The sequence below is a fragment of the Octopus sinensis genome, linkage group LG18 (assembly GCF_006345805.1).
Source record: "Octopus sinensis linkage group LG18, ASM634580v1, whole genome shotgun sequence".
NCBI classification, from domain to species: Eukaryota; Metazoa; Mollusca; class Cephalopoda; order Octopoda; family Octopodidae; genus Octopus; species Octopus sinensis.
The window spans coordinates 47,691,596-47,709,252 of record NC_043014.1 but is presented as its reverse complement, the minus strand read 5'-3'; the positions used below and the strand labels follow the sequence as shown (position 1 = coordinate 47,709,252).

Here is a 17,657-nt window from a genome sequence, read left to right as displayed (position 1 = left end):
CATCGACCCTAGTGCGTAACTGGTACTTAATTTATCGACCCCGGAAGGATGAAAGGCAAAGTCGACCTCGGCGGAATTTGAACTTAGAACGTAACAGCAGACGAAATACCGCTAAGCATTTCGCCCGGCGTGCTAACATTTCTGCCAGCTTACTTCTTTGTACATTACTGACTAACACTACAGTCTCTCAAACGCAACAGTCAAACATCAGTCTCTCTTGCACAATTGACCAATGTTAGCCTTATTATGAAACTACAGACCAACAATTCATTTCATCCACATGTATCGTCAGTTACTCCTGCCAATGTGAAATCTTCCTCTACTCATGTAAGTCAACAATAATTATGTTTCTTTAAGGATGATGATGATGATGATGGAGATGATGATGATGGTGATGTCAATGAGGACAGCTACAATGAAACAACAAGAAAACCAAGAGCATGTTACCTACCCAGAACTGGTTTGGTATCGCTACCCCTTGTACTCTTTGTAATTTTCCATAGTCAGGACATTCAATATTATGTATCTGAAAGTATTTAAGAGTAGTAGTAGTAGCAGTAGTAGTAGTAGTAGTAGTTAGTGTACTCTACTAGGGTACACCGGCTTCAAATATTTCTCTATGACAAAACATCAATATAACAGAGATTGAGCAGTGGGGTTCCCCAACATGAGAGGGACTAAATAGTAGGGTCTTGCAATATATATGTATGTGCCGGTGGCACGTTAAAAGCACCAAACGATCGGGGCTGCTGCCAGACTCCCATGGCACCTGTGCCGGTGGCACGTAAAAAACACCCACTACACTCGCGGAGTGGTTGGCGTTAGGAAGGGCATCCAGCTGTAGAAACACTGCCAGATCAGACTGGAGCCTGGTGCAGCCTCCTGGCTTCCCAGACCCCAGTCGAACCGTCCGACCCGTGCTAGCGCGAAAAACGGATGTTAAACGATGATGATGATGAAAACAGGGGCTGAATTTTAGGTTATCTTGACATGACAGTGGCTGTCATATGGTTTCAAAATGAGAGGCTGGCAGCAACTGTGAAGTGCCTCAAAATGACAAGGGGCTGAAATGTTGGTCCCTGAAGATGATAGGAGTTGAATTCTATGGTCTGTTAAACAAGATAGCAAGGCTGAGCTGTAGGGTCTTTCAACATGATAGAAGCTGTTATAGGGGTTTCAACATGAGAGATGCTAAACCAATGAATCCTTCAGCGTGTCAGGGGGCTAACTTATAGGATTTTGACATGACAGGAAATTTACAGTGGTGTTCACTCCACAAGACAGGGGCTGAACTGCAGCGTCGCTCAACATAATACAGACTTTTGGACTGTAGGGTTCTCTCAATAAGAAAAAGTTTGAAAGTTTGATAAAAATAATAAGAAAGTGAAACATACTGCTGTAAGTGAAAATCTACCCAGATGGGCTGTGGAGGATATCATGGGTCCTTGGCTGATATCAATATGATCACCAACACGATACAGGTTTATACTATCTCCGGAACTTGATTGAGATGCAATGCTGGGAATCTGCTGCAATTTGAATCTGAAAATAAAGTTGTCATTTCTCATATACATTTTGCATCAAGGTTTCAATTTCAGCTTTGGCTTTGTTTTCAGAAATATATATACGTTTGTCGTAATTATATCTATAACTCAGCATACAAAATACTCAGCCCTTTAGCATTTAAACTGGCCATATCCGGCCAAAATATTCTACTAGCTTTATGTTCAAACTGGCCAGATCTGGTCTAAGCAATCGTGTCATTGATATTTGCAAAGCTACAAGATCAGGCATGACTAATTCAAATGGATGTGAATAAATAAGCATTACATTTAACCCTTTAGCATTCAAATTATTCTGTCAAATTTAAAGCTTATGTATTCACACCATGTAAAATTAATCCTGCATCATTTCATGGCTTTGAGATTTCAATGATGTGATTGTTTATTTTTAAAATGACACAATAAGGTAGCTATGAATGACCATATCTGACTAGTTTGAACATAAAATAGGTAGAATATTTTGGCCGGATATGGCCAGTTTAAACACTAAAGGGTTAACAGAGTAAACTGAATACTAAACGGTTAATTGTGGTCAAGTCTTTTTGTTAGCCAGACAGACTGTGAGGCAAGCAAAGTAAGCAACCTTGCTCTAAAACACTCCATACACGGAGTGCAGCCTATATTTGAATTCATCACTATGAGACTAACAACACCATTCAACCTCATATTACAAATGTGTGTGTGTGTATCTACACGTACGCATATGTACACATAAGAGGTTAAGAAATCTACTTCACAACCACATGGTTTTGGGTTCAGTCTCAAAGTGTGACACCTTGAACAAGTGACTTCTACTATAGCACCAGGGTGACTAGTGTGTTGGTAGACAAAAACCAACAGAATAACTCCCATCCAGACACAACACAACTTCTGGAAAACACAGACACTATCCATACATCATACAACAGCCACACGCTCTCACACGCACACTTCTTCTCCTTCTTCTTACAGCAGGAGTGGCTGTGTGGTAAGTAGCTTGCTTACCAACCACATGGTTCCGGGTTCAGTCCCACTGTGTGGTACCTTGGGCAAGTGTCTTCTACTATAGCCTCAGCCCGACCAAAGCCTTGTGAGTGGATTTGGTAGACAGAAACTGAAAGAAGCCCGTCGTATATATGTATATATATATGTGTGTTTGTGTGTCTGTGTTTGTCTCCCTAGCATTGCTTGACAACCGATGCTGGTGTGTTTATGTCCCCGTCACTTAGCGGTTCGGCAAAAGAGCCCGATAGAATAAGTACTGGGCTTACAAAGAATAAGTCCCGGGGTCGAGTTGCTCGATTAAAGGTGGTACCCCAGCATGGCCACAGTCAAATGACTGAAACAAGTAAAAGAGAGAGAGTATTCACCCGGCGTGGGTTGAGCTGGCTTCATTCACCCTCAATGCTGCATCTCTCACAGATGCCAACCAGGCCTGGCGATTTGAGGCTAACGACCGCGTGATCTGCAACCACTCCTTATTCCAGCGGCGAACGCCGTAGATACACACACAAGGTATATATTTCTTTACTACCCACAAGGGGCTAAACATAGAGGGGACAAACAAGGACAGACAAAGGGATTAAGTCGATTACATCGACCCCAGTGCGTAACTGGTACTTAATTTATCGACCCCGAAAGGATGAAAGGCAAAGTCGACCTCGGAACGTAACAACAGACGAAATACTGCTACGAATTTCGCCCGGCGTGCTAACGTTTCTACCACCTCGCCGCCTAGTCACACACAAGGTATAGATAGACAAAAATGTACTACTAGCTAGAAGTAAATAAAGTTACGAACCTGTTGTGTTGAAACATTTCTCTTGCTGTCTGTTCGTTGACTGTTAGAGGTTCAAACCTGTAATCCTGGTATTGGAGCTTAGAACCAATAGAGCTGAGGGCATATAATTCTCTCTGCAGATAAATAAAAGATCTGTACTGTAGTGGTGGTGGTGTTAGTGGTGAGGGTGTTAGTGGTGTAGTATGCTTGGTAGTGTACATCAAGTTATCACAACATAAGATTTTACATACATAGGCACAGGAGTGGCTGTGTGGTAAGTAGCTTGCTAACCAACCACATGGTTCCGGGTTCAGTCCCACTGCGTGGCATCTTGGGAAAGTGTCTTCTGCTATAGCCCCGGGCCGACCAATGCCTTGTAAGTGGATTTGGTAGACGGAAACTGAAAGAAGCCTGTCGTATATATGTGTATATATATATATATATATATATATATATGTATATATGTGTGTGTGTGTGTGTGTGTGTGTGTGTGTGTGTGTGTGTTTGTGTGTCTGTGTTTGTCCCCCTAGCATTGCTTGACAACCGATGCTGGTGTGTTTACGTCCCCGTAACTTAGTGGTTCGGCAAAAGAGACCGATAGAATAAATACTGGGCTTACAAAGAATAAATCCCAGGGTTGATTTTTCTCGACTAAAGGCGGTACTCCAGCATGGCCGCAGTCAAATGACTGAAACAAGTAAAAGAGTAAAGAGTAGAGTATACTTATGCAAATCAGTTTACCAAATCCCTTGTCAACGTCAACAACAGTAAGAACAAGATCTTACTTAGCCACAACATAATATATAATATTACGGCTATGACACACGTAGACATCCTAGACTGTATCTTCATCGTTATTATTTAGCATCAGCTTTATATGCTGGCATGGGTTAGATGGGTTAAACTGAAACTGGTAAGCCACACCAGGTTCCAATCTGGTTTGGCACGGTTTCTATGGCTGGGTACCCTTCCTAATGCCAACCACTCCGAGAGAGTAATGGGAAGGTGGCGAGCTGGCAGAAACCTTAGCAAACCAGGTGAAATGGTTGGCGGTATTTCGTCTGCCATTACATTCCGAGTTCAAATTCCGCTGAGGTCGACCTTGCCTTTCATCCTTTCGGGGTCGATAAATTAAGTACCAGTTATGCACTGGGGTCAATGTAATCGACTTAATCCGTTTGTCTGTCCTTGTTTGTCCCCTCTATGTTTAGCCCCTTGTGGGCAATAAAGAAATAAGAGTGTAATGGGTGCTATTCCTATGACACTGGCATTGGCCATGACTATGATTTCACTTACATATCTAAGACAACAGAGCTATAACATACATAGACGTCTTAGATTATGACCCTGCTTACCTTACCTACCTCAACCAAGTCAATACATGTTCAGTGATGTTGCTCTGATACAACGAGTCGAGGCATCACTCCGCCAACATCATGTCTTAGTAAACTCTTGCTATTCCTGATCTCTGCACCATCAATTCACAGCAATCAGTCATCATCATCAACATCATCATCTAATGTCCATTGTCCATGCTGGCATGGGTTGGACGGTTTGACCAGGGCTGGTAAGCTGGAAGGCCACATCAGACTCCAGTCTGATTTGGCATGGTTTTCTATGGCTGGATGCCCTTCCTAACACTAACTACTCCAAGAATATAATGGGTGCTTTCAAGTGCGACCGGCACCTATAACTTGATATTAATGTCTTTTACAGTTCCATGCCACAGCTACCCACTGTTTCTGTGAGCTACTCCTTGCCACTGGTACTCACTAAATCTTCTACGTAGACACCTAATCTGTTAGAAATAGCAGCTAAATTCTGTTGGCCCAAAAACTAACATTTCAAATAAACTCGGATACACTGGTTAATGTAGTTCTACACTGAATTCCTTGGAGAAAAAAAGACATGATGGTCATGACTGGGTTGTTATTGATTAATAATCAGCTGATTGAGCTGATCTATACATAATACCTATTTCTTTAAACAAATATATGCCTATGTATGTATGTATGTATGTATATATAAATGTATGCCAGTAAATATACACACACACACAAAGTATATACAGACACATGTGGATATATTTTGTGTGGTGTGTGTGTGTGTAAAGATAGAGATGATGTCGGAGACATACCAACGTTGGCTTCCAGTTCGGTAAATTCAGGTCAGCATCATATACAAAACTGCCACTTTTCACTGCAGACAAAGAACAATGTTGTTAATTACAGCAACGAGGTGGAAGATGTTGGAAGTGGGAGAAGAAGAGCAAATGTGAAGTATTGATTAAAATATATACACACATAATGTGTTTGTGTTGAGTGCATGTATATGTGTGTGTGTGTGTATATGTATATATATATATATGTGTGTGTGTGTGTGTATATATATGTATATATATGTGCGTATGTATGTATATATGTGTATGTATGTATGTATGTATGTGTGTATATATATATATAATGTATATATTATATGTGTGTAATATATATTGATAATATATAATATATGATATATATATATATATGTATATATATATAAAATTATATTTGGAGAGGCAGACAGTCGCATATATTTATGTACACACACACACATATATATATATATATAGAGAGAGAGAGAGAGAGATGTGTGTGTGTTTATGCTTTTACATGCATACATACAAATATGCATATGTATATATTATATATATATGACATGCGTTGTTGAGAACAGTGTATGGCCACTCAGTAAAAATGTAAATCAAATACGTTGTTAGTCAATAACCAGCACACAAAGAGTTTGTTTGAAATGTAGAAAGTCTATGCAGAGTCTGTCCCACTTTCTCTCGTTAATTGTGTACCCTGAACTGGTACACCATGTGCCACATGTGAGACAAATAAAAGAGACACATGTTAGGAAAGGTAGGGGGTGTAAAACCCAAATAAGTCATTGCTGATTCCGCCTATCGTTGCACTCCGCATTTGTGAGGGGGTGCTGAAAAGTTCCTGGCTTTAAAGAGGCCCATATACCTATTTCTTTATTACCCACAAGGGGCTAAACACAGAGGGGACAAACAAGGACAGACATAGGAATTAAGTCGATTACATTGACCCCAGTGCGTAACAGGTACTTAATTTATCGACCCCGAAAGGATGAAAGGCAAAGTCGACCTCGACGAAATTTGAACTCACAACGTAACGGCAGATGAAATACCTATTTCTTTAATACACACAAGGGGCCAAACACAGAGGGGACAAACAAGGACAGACATAGGTATTAAGTCGATTACATCGACCCCAGTGCGTAGCTGGTACTTAATTTATCGACCCCGAAAGGATGAAAGGCAAAGTCGACCTCGGCTGAATTTGAACTCACAACGTAACGGCAGATGAAATACCGCTAGGCATTTGGACCGGCGTGTTAACGTTTCTGCCAGGTCACTGTCTTATAAAGGATTTAGGGCCAGAGTAAAATCGAGAACTATGGTTAATAAATTGCCATATACCTACATACTTACACACAACGTAGGCGTAGGAGTGGCTGTGTGGTAAGTAGCTTGCTTACCAACAACATGGTTCCGGGTTCAGTCTCACTGCGTGGCACCTTGGGCGAGTGTCTTCTACTATAGCCTCGGGCCGACCAAAGCCTTGTGAGTGGATTTGGTAGACGGAAACTGAAAGAAGCCCGTCGTATATATGTATATATATATATATATATATGTGTGTGTGTGTGTGTGTATATGTTTGTATATCTGTGTTTGTCCCCCCAGCTTCGCTTGACAACCGGTGCTGGTGTGTTTATGTCCCCGTAACTTAGCGGTTCAGCAAAAGAGACCGATAGAATAAGTACTAGGCTTACAAAGAATAAGTTCTGGGGTCGATTTGCTCGACTAAAGGCGGTGCTCCAGCATGGCCGCAGTCAAATGACTGAAACAAGTAAAAACAAAAACAAAACAACCATATATCCATACACATATACAGAGACACATACATACACACACATGCATATATACATACAGAGACACATTCATAACACACATTTAGTGTTGACGTAAATAAATATTTGACTTCGGGTATGAAGGAAGAACAAAAGGTCAACAACTCGAATTGTACAAAAAGCCCCACGATGGGGTTATTCAATCTATAAAGGATTTAGGGCCAGAGTAAAATCGAGAACTATGGTTAATAAATTGCCATTTCAAGGCTTTACTGACCACAGGCAGGTTAAAAGTGAAGGTTGGTATTTAAAGTTAACACTCACCATTAGGGGATGGAAAGCGGCACAGCTCCACATGGCACTCATCTTTAAATGCTGACATTAAAACGTAACCCAGTATAAAAGAGCAGGACCTCCAAAATGCCTGAAAATATATAAATTACATTTGATAACTGTGACTGATATCAGACACACACACACATCTATATATATAAAACTCTAGTTGTGTGAGTGTCTGTCCCCTTCGATTTAGATTCCTAACTCCTCCCACATTTTGCGGTGCAGTTTAACCAAATTCGGGTATCTTATAGTCGTGATTCATATCGAGCCCGTCTGAGTATTAGCGCGCGTCTACGATGAGTCTACGATTTTAAAAAATAATTAACATCATTTTTTATTCCATTTTAATGCATAATTTTTCGTGTGTCGATGGCAGCGGAGTTGGCGTCCATGGTCACACCTGCACTGTTTGCTTCTCCCCCTTCCCTCCTCGTGAAGCTGTGGGGAAGGGAGTGTAAAGAAATCAACGTCGTAATGCGTTGTCAAGGAGACCAGCGTTCTTTTAGAACAACGACTTCATGGCTTGAAGACCAAAAACAGAAATGGCTAAGAAAGCCCGAATTGGCATCTAAAGGGAAGTAACTCTCTAAAAATGCTTATATAGTTATTTCCCTTAAAACCGAGCAACGCCGGGCGATACTGCTAGTATTATATAAACAGACAAACACACTGTATAAACACATGCATACAGATGAAAAAACACAAACACATACACAACACTGGGGTCAAGGAGGGAGCCACTATACAGCCATTTGACCCGCTAAAAATTTCAACCAAATCTACCTCAATTCCACTGAACCTTGTTAAAAACAAAGGAAGGGAATATTAGATAACGTAATCCTAGATACAGTTTTACTGAATAACAGATGGGATGGACACACCTGGAATGTCTTTGATCATAGAAATGGTGGACCAGAGCTGAGTTGAAGTGACTTGGATATATCATGTGTGAGTGAAACATGGAACGATCATACCTGGAATGTCTTCATTCATGGATAAACACACACATCAATATATAATCTAAACAAACACACATGAATGTGTGTATTTATTATAGTCTGAACATCAGCATCATTTTTACATTGGCTTCCAATGCTGGCATGGGAAGGACGTTTTGAGAGGATCCAACAAGGACTGGGTTTTGCTCCAGTGTTTCAGTTTTTGCATGGTTTCTATGGCTAGATGCCTTTCCTAATACCAGTCACTTTACAGAGTGTACTGGGTGCTTTTACATGACACCAGCACTAGTGAGGTGATCTTGTAATTTGCAAGACCAAAGATTAGAGAGTTCCTTTGACTGAGATGGAAGATAAGAGATATTCTTTTCTACTCTAGGCATAAGGCCCAAAATTTTTTGGGAGGGCACCAGTTCATTAGATCAACCCCAGTACACAACTGGCACTTAATTTATTGATTCCGACAGGATGAAAGGCAAAGTCGACCTCGGCGGAATTTGAACTCAGAACCTAAAGACAGACAAAATACTGCTAAGCATCTGGGTCAGAGTGCTAACATTTCTGCCAGTTCGCTGCCTTGGATAAGAGATATTGTAGTCACTTCTTGCAAGATGTTGAGAGATTGAAGTATGATGGGAAGTATAGAAGTGTAGTTTATTGTTCTGGAAAAGACTTGTGGTAACCTTGCATTTTACATCTCTGTGGGTGAAGGTGGCTGCTGTGGTGCCACAAAGAGAGATAAATATAGTGGTGATGAGGTACCAGAACGTACCCTTATGGTGACATGTCCAGGAAGGTGAATAAAGGAAAGCATACAGACAGAAGTCAGGAAGTACAGGTAAAGTAGTAAGAGGGTGGGAGCGAGAGGTACATAAACACATGGGGTAGAGGTAAGTCAGGTGTACATAGAAGAAAAGGGCAGCGAGCTGGCAGAATCGTTAGCACGCCGGGCGAAATGCGTAGCCGTATTTCGTCTGCCTTTACATTCTAAGTTCAAATTCCGCCGAGGTTGACTTTGCCTTTCATCCTTTCGGGGTCGATAAATTAAGTACCAGTTACGCACTGGGGGTCGATGTAATTGACTTAATCTGTTTGCCTGTCCTTGTTTGTCCCCTCTGTGTTTAGCCCCTTGTGGGTAGTAAAGAAATAAGGTGTACATAGAAGATGAATGCTGTGAATGATGAACAGGGGTGGGAGTGGTAAATATGAGTTGTGGGGAGGTATGATGATAAAAATGAGGGTAGATGTCAAATGGGAGAAGCTTGGAGGAAGGGAATTGGTGAGTAGTAGCACAGATATGGCACAGAAGAACAGGTTCTGCTTTCATTTCTTACAACAGCAGCAGAATACAGTGGGTAGGAGAGTGATGGAAGGATGAGCGATAAGGAGATAAGGGTCGGGGGTTAAAGGTCGTAAGCATGTCGGGGAGATGAAAGATGGATATAAACAAGGGTGGAAACGGTCGAATGGTAAGAACAAAGGATGAATGTCAATAGGAAGTGGCTCAAGAGAGGGCTGCAGTTATCCATGTTTCGGGAAGAAAGGAAGAAGCAGCAGTTGTAGACTCTTTAGGAACATTGGGGGAAGGATCCAGTTGTTTGCATATACACTATGCCTTCAGAACCTCGGCTATGACCATATATGGTGTTGGGGTAGAATAAAAACTCAATAAACCCACTGCTAGTTTCAACAATGAGTATTCTGATTGCTCAATCAACAGAACTATTTACTCATTGCATTTATGTGTCCAAGTGGTTGAGTATTCCAAAAACATTTGTATCATTAACATAATTTTCAGACAGGTGGCACATAAAAAGCACCCACTACACTCACGGAGTGGTTGGCGTTAGGAAGGGCATCCAGCTGTAGAAACCTCGCCAGATCAGACTGGAGCCTGGTGCAGCCTCCTGGCTTCCCAGATCCCCGGTCGAACCGTCCAACCCATGCTAGCATGGAGAACGGACGTTAAACGATGATGATGATGATGAATCAGTTGTGAAAGTGTTTGATGACGGTGGCCCTTTTAATCCCAGCAACACATCCGTTTACCCAGTGTCACACACAGCAACTGCTTGACCTTATCTTCAGCAGATGGGACACTTAGACATACACAAGACAGACTAGAACACATTTACGACCAAAAGTAATTCGCTACACAGCATGTCTGTACCACACTACACTCTGCTGTATAACCATCACACTGTGTCACAACAACACAACATTAATCAACCTGCCACAGCACAATATTAGATCTCTATTTTATGTACCCTGTTTACATTAGTCCGAGGCAATGACTAGTGACCGGGACCTTTGGAAATATGCTGTGCTTGAAAAGACTCGGCAAGCCAACTGAGACCATAACCTCGTGGCCTATGCCAGGGGTGTAACCAGCCCACTTATGCATACCTTTCCTTCATTGGACACTAAGCTCTTCTTGCAAAGACCTGTTGAGGCAAGTGAAATTGAAATCAAATTCGATGACTGGCATCCATGCTAGTGGAGTGCTAATAGTACCATCCGAGCATGATCGTTGCCAGAGCAACAAACTGGCTTCCGTGCCAGTGGCACGTAAAACACCCACTACACTCTCAGAGTGATAGGCGTAAGGAAGGGCATCCAACTGTAGAAACTCTGCCAGATCAGATTGGAGCCTGGTGCAGCTATCTGGTTCGCCAGTCCTCAGTTAATCGTCCAACCCATGCTAGCATGGAAAGCAGACGTTAAATGATGATGATGATGATGATGAAACTGGTATCCTCATCTTGATTATTGCTTTCGCTACATTTTGGCTGTGTATGCACCAGCCGTCTTCAGGTGTCTTGTGATTCACCTTCGTGTCTTGCCTGGGACCGAACTTAGAAACTTTGAGGTGACTGCACTGCAGTAACCAACACCTTTATCTACTATGCTATACCTGTAGACAGTGACAGAGTGAATTTTTAAGGTAGCATAGTGGATAAGGCACTGGTTAATACAAAGCAGTCACCGAGAGGTTCTGAGTTCACTCCCAGACAAGGGACTAAGGTGAGCCACCAGAAGAAGGCTGGAGCATACACAGCCAAAACATAGGGAAAGCAACGATTAAGATGAGGGCACCAGTCGGACTAATGCAAACAGGATACATAACAGATCTAATATTGTGTTGTGGTGGTGTTGTTATGACACAGTGTAAAAATTCCACATCTCAGAAATATAGAATTGTATAAGATCTTTAGTGTAGAACAACAATCTTTTCTACTATAGGCACAAGGCCTGAAATTTTGGGGGAAGGGCTAAGTCGATTACATTGACCCCAGGTATTCCACTGGTACTTAATTTATCAATTCCAAAAGGATGACAGGCAAAGTCAACTTTGGTAGAATTTGAACTCAGAACATCAAGACGGATGAAATGCCACTTAGCATTTTGCCTAGCATGCTAACGATTCTGCCAGCTCGTTGCCTTAGAGTAGAACAACAACAACAACAACAATATATTGAAGTACTTACTCTGTTGACTTCATGACAGTCGTCCTGTTTGAAATGAAGGAAGCTGAGTTGACAGTCTTCAACAAGAGGTCGATGCATGTCCCATAACTGACCATTAACACATGCCACTACTGACCGCTTCATTAACAACTCTGTTATGTCTGTTGGCAGAACATAAAACAAATTTAGAAGAAAAGCTTAATATATGTATACATATGTATGTAAATGTGTGTATATATATATATATATATAAATGTGGAAAAAAAGTCAAGGTAGAAAATGCTAAAGTAATTTTATAAAAAACATTTCAGTACCGGTTTCAGTCATTGAGACTCTTTCAACTGTAAGTATGGAAAACAATTAAATTTTGGAAAAATTAAATACTCTTTTTTACTTGTTTCAGTCATTTGACTGCGGCCATGCTGGAGCACCGCCTTTAGTCGAGCAAAATCGACCCCCGGGACTTATTCTTTGTAAGCCCAGTACTTATTCTATCGGTCTCTTTTGCCGAACCGCTAAGTGACGGGGACGTAAACACACCAGCATCGGTTGTCAAGCAATGCTAGGGGGTCAAACACAGACACACACACACACACACATATATATATATATACATATATACGACAGGCTTCTTTCAGTTTCCGTCTACCAAATCCACTCACAAGGCATTGGTCGGCCCGGGGCTATAGCAGAAGACACTTGCCCAAGATACCACGCAGTGGGACTGAACCCGGAACCATGTGGTTGGTAAGCAAGCTACTTACCACACAGCCACTCCTGCACCTATGAAAACTTTTTAAAAAGAATATTTGCATAGTATTCAAATGCAAGGGGCATTTTCCTTGTTTCTGCCTGTCTCTGTCTCTCTTGTTTACTCTTGTAACCCACAAGAGTAAACAAGAGAGACAAGGAAAATGCCCCTTGTATTTGAATATATGCAAATATTCTTTTAAAAAAATTAACATTTAATTTTTCCAAAATTTAATTGTTTTCCATACTTACAGTTGAAAAAGTCTCAATGACTGAAACCGGTACTGAAATGTTTTTTATAAAATTATTTTAGCATTTTCTACTTGACTTTTTTCCACAGATATATATATATATATATATATATATATAATATATATATATATATATATCAACTCATGTGTTTCGTTCCTTTTCAACCTTCTACACACACACAACCACACACATTATATATATATATATATATCAAATCATGTGTTCCTTTTCAACCTTCTACACCACACACACACACACACATATATATGAGAAAAAATGTATAGTAAATACACAAACGAAAATGAAAAGTAAAAAAGTAATGTCTACTGTGTGCACAATCAGACAAAAGACAAACACAGAAGGTCCCTAATTCTTCATCAGTTATCAACCAGATGGTATTACTCAGTTTTGCAACATTAATGATAAGACTGAGATGCTTCCCATGCTGGTGGTGCCTGCAAAAGTTGTGGAGAATATAGGGTTGAGAGCAAACAATACATGGATAACAAGCGATACTGAAGTGGACATATGAAAGTGAGTAAATGTAATTGAACATGATGGACGAAGGACAAAGAGGAGATAAATAAGAAACGAATAGAATACAGCTTCAGGGCAAAAAGAATATGAATCATGGCTTATGCTCAGAGGGCAATCATGTATATATATATATATATATATATATACATATATATATATATATATATCATCATCATCGTTTAGCAGCCGCTTTCCATGCTAGCATGGGTTGGACGGTTCATCTGGGGTCTGGGAAGCCAGAAGGCTGCACCAGGCCCAGTCTGATCTGGCAGTGTTTCTACGGCTGGATGCCCTTCCTAACGCCAACCACTCCGTGAGTGTAGTGGGTGCTTTTCACGTGCCACCAGCACAGGTGCCAGACGAGGCTGGCAAACGGCCATGATCGGATGGTGCTTTTTACATGCCACCGGCACACACACACATGTGCATATGTGTTCATCATCATCATCAGCAACATCACTTAACGTCTGTCTTCCATGCTAGCATGGGTCTAACTATTTATAAGTATATATCTATCTATCTATCTATACACACACACACATACATCTCCATCCATCTTCATTACCTATTTCTGTGAGTGATGTTGGGAGTAGAGTCCTCTGGAGTGTTAAGCAAAGTTAACCAAAGCCATGGATGTTATGGAACCATCTCACGAGCTGTATCCTTAGTTCTTCTACTGGTGCGTCTTGCTCGTAAAATCTGCCCTGCATTTCTTTCCTTAGCCTAACCACGCATACACAGCACTGGAAGTCTAACCTCTAAATATATGATACACTGGCACTTTGTTGTTTAAAATGACAATTGTTCCAGTTGATCTCATCAATGGAACAGCCTGCTTCATCATCATCATCATCATCATCATCGTTTAATGTCCGTTCTCCATGCTAGCATGGGTTGGACGGTTTGACCGGGGATCTGGGAAGCCAGAAGGCTGCACCAGGCTCCAGCTGGATGCCCTTCCTAACGCCAACCACTCCGTGAGTGTAGTGGGTGCTTTTTACGTGCCACCTGCACAGGTGCCAGGCGAGGCTGGCAATGGCCATGATCGGATTGGTGCATTTTACGTGCCACTGGCACGGAAGCCAGTCTAGGCGGCGCTGGCATCGGCCACATTCAGATGGTGCTTTTTACGTGCCACCGGCACAGGGATCACAACTGCAGTTTCCATTGATTTTGATGTTGGTGTAGTCGTCGGATGAGGTTTAGATTTCGACTTCGCTTGCCTCAACAGGTCATTGTGTGTCCGTGCAAGTGGCTGAGTACTCCACAGACACACATACCTTTAACATAGATTCTCAGGGATTCAGCATGACAAAAATGAGTTTTACCTCTAAATACACAAACACATATATGCTACAGTGTAGAGGTGACCCTTTAGTTCTACAACAGACAACCTCCCTAGTGTTGATAGTGTGATAAGATGCCACTCATCATCATCATCATCATCGTTTAACGTCCGTTCTCCATGCTAGCATGGGTTGGACGGTTCGACCGGGGATCTGGGAAGCCAGAAGGCTGCACCAGGCTCCAGTCTGATCTGGCAGTGTTTCTACAGCTGGATGCCCTTCCTAACGCCAACCACTCCGTGAGTGTAGTGGATGCGTTTTACGTGCCACCTACACAGGTTCAATCGTGGAGCTTAGGTGTTTTGCTCATAAACACACACATCGCCCGGTCTGAGATTCGAAACCGCGATCCCTCGACCGCGAGTCCGCTGCTCTAACCACTAGGCCATGCGCCTCCTCTGAGCATAAAAATCACGAAATACACAACAGCACTGAAGGTCAGTTTTCTCTGTTGGCATGTGATGTAGAGAACATCAATGCCACCCCAGAAAAACAGATGTAACATTACGATGATGACCATATATAGAAATAACAGTCACATGATGATGATGAGAGTGTGGACAAGCAGATCAAGAGAATGTTGAGTGACTGAATCTGATAGGTTGCTGGTTTTAATCTAGCTATCAGTACTGAAGTGCTAATTCCACGATCAAGACACTTAGCTCCCAAATACCTAAGTCCATCTGGCTGTAAATATGTAGTATAAGGTTTCTTTAGCTTGAAGTGTTGAGTTGAAGCTAATGTGATATAGAACTACCCTTGGATAGTTGCCAGTTACTTGTGTGTGACATTCTCAAAAGCTGTGTGTTCAATCTAAATACACAAGGACACACTAGCAGTAGATTTGGACATGTAACCTTTATCCATCTTTTTGGAAGCCCTCCGTCGGTTACGACGACGAGGGTTCCGGTTGATCCAAATCAACGGAACAGCCTGCTCATGAAATTAACGTGTAAGTGCCTGAGCACTCCACAGACACGTGTACCCTTAACGTAGTTCTCGGGGATATTCAGCGTGAAACAGAGAGTGACAAGGCCGGCCCTTTGAAATACAGGTACAACAGAAACAGGAAGTAAGAGTGAGAGAAAGTTGTGGTGAAAGAGTACAGCAGGGATCACCACCACCCCCTGCCGGAGACTCATGGAGCTTTAGGTGTTTTCGCTCAATAAACACTCACAACGCCCGGTCTGGGAATCGAAACTGCGATCCTACGACCGCGAGTCCGCTGCCCTAACCACTGGGCCATTGCGCATCCACCTTTATCCATCTATCTGACATGATAGAAGGTCAACAGTGAAAACCAAGAGGTCGTTGTTAAATCTACCTACATAGAAGAGACGTAGGACTTCTTGAAGGGGGAGGTTAAAAAGAAAGACTACTTACGCATGGCACAATTAAAGGGTGTTGACAGACCCTTGTTCATGATTAGGGTACAATCTTCAGGAGCACCCACATGTTCCACTCGGATCTTCTCAATCCTTTGGAAAAAAGACAGCTGCCGTTTCTTCTCCTCATCAAACAATTCATTTTGTCTCTTCCGGATCTCAGCTGGGCTCTTCTTTTGGGAGCAGTAGGTCTGATAGCCTGAAATAAGACATATTTAGGGATCTCAGAACTGGAATGACACAAGGAACAGGACTGGTATTATTATTATTATTATTATTATTATTATAATAATAATAATAATAATAATAATAATAATAATAATAATAATAATAATATAATAATAATAATAATAATAATAATAATAATAATAATAATAATAATAATAATAATAATTGTGTACAGTGCTCAGGTGCACTACAACTCATCTAAAGTGTATATATAATCAGGTGTAGTTTCGGTGGATTTCGGAAAGCATGAGGGCCTTAAAGGATGCAGTGTCATGGCAGGCAGTTTATTCCATGCTTCAGCAACTCTGAGCGTGAAAAAATGTTTCCGAAAGTCATGGGAGCTGTGTTGTTATTGACTTTGTAGGCATGTCCACGTGTGTTAGACACATGGAGATCAAAAAGGTGTTCAGTGTTGTTGTTGGTGAGGTGGTTGATAACTTTGTGGGTGTTTACCAAGGGAAACAAGGCGCTCAGAATATGGTATTAAACAAGGGGGAAAGGAAAGGGTGTGGCAGTGTATCAGAATGTGAGTGGAGATGGGGAATATATGGTGTAGGAGGGATGGGTCTGATGTAGCACTGCAGCCTTCACCACTTCAAACTAAGTCTTCCTTGGTTTTCCTCATCAGTGGGTCCCATTTACTTGGAGTGGAAGCACATGGCCTAGTGGTTAGAGCAGCAGACTCGCAGTTGAGGGATTGCAGGTTCGAATCTCAGACCGGGCGATGTGTGCTTATGAGTGAAACACCTAAGCTCCACGCGGCTCCGGCAGAAGGTAATGGCGAACTTCTGCTGACTCTTTCGCCAAAACCTTCTATCACTCTTTCCTCCTGCATCTTGCAGCTCACCTGCGACGGATCGGCGTCCCGTCCAGGTGGGGAACCTATACGCCAAGGAAACCGGGAAACCGGCCCTTATGAGCCAGGCATGGCTCGAGAAGGGACAAACTTACTTGGAGTGTTCAGTACTTTCTTGTGCAACAGTTATCAGGTGCCCATTACAATGTAGCCTTCTCTCATCTACACCTGATTCTTCACATATTACAGTTTTTCTCTCAGCTCATTGTACTCTGGTGTTCAGGTACACTAACATTACACAGGCATGGCTGTGTAACAAGAAGTTTGCTTCCCAACCACATGGTTCCAGGTTCAGTCCCACT

General features: G+C 41.9%; 1 protein-coding gene across 1 annotated transcript in view; it reads right to left on the bottom strand.

The window, feature by feature from the left end:
- Positions 1-17,657, bottom strand: part of LOC115221657 (39S ribosomal protein L39, mitochondrial) — a 30,661-nt gene that overhangs the window by 3,588 nt on the left and 9,416 nt on the right. The window contains exons 2-8 of the mRNA XM_029791858.2: positions 16,270-16,470; positions 12,023-12,162; positions 7,564-7,663; positions 5,459-5,520; positions 3,343-3,455; positions 1,395-1,542; positions 452-526 (exon numbers count right to left, since the gene is read on the bottom strand). Coding sequence (XP_029647718.1) covers positions 452-526; positions 1,395-1,542; positions 3,343-3,455; positions 5,459-5,520; positions 7,564-7,663; positions 12,023-12,162; positions 16,270-16,470 — 839 coding nt within the window. The remainder of the gene's footprint in view (positions 1-451; positions 527-1,394; positions 1,543-3,342; positions 3,456-5,458; positions 5,521-7,563; positions 7,664-12,022; positions 12,163-16,269; positions 16,471-17,657) is intronic.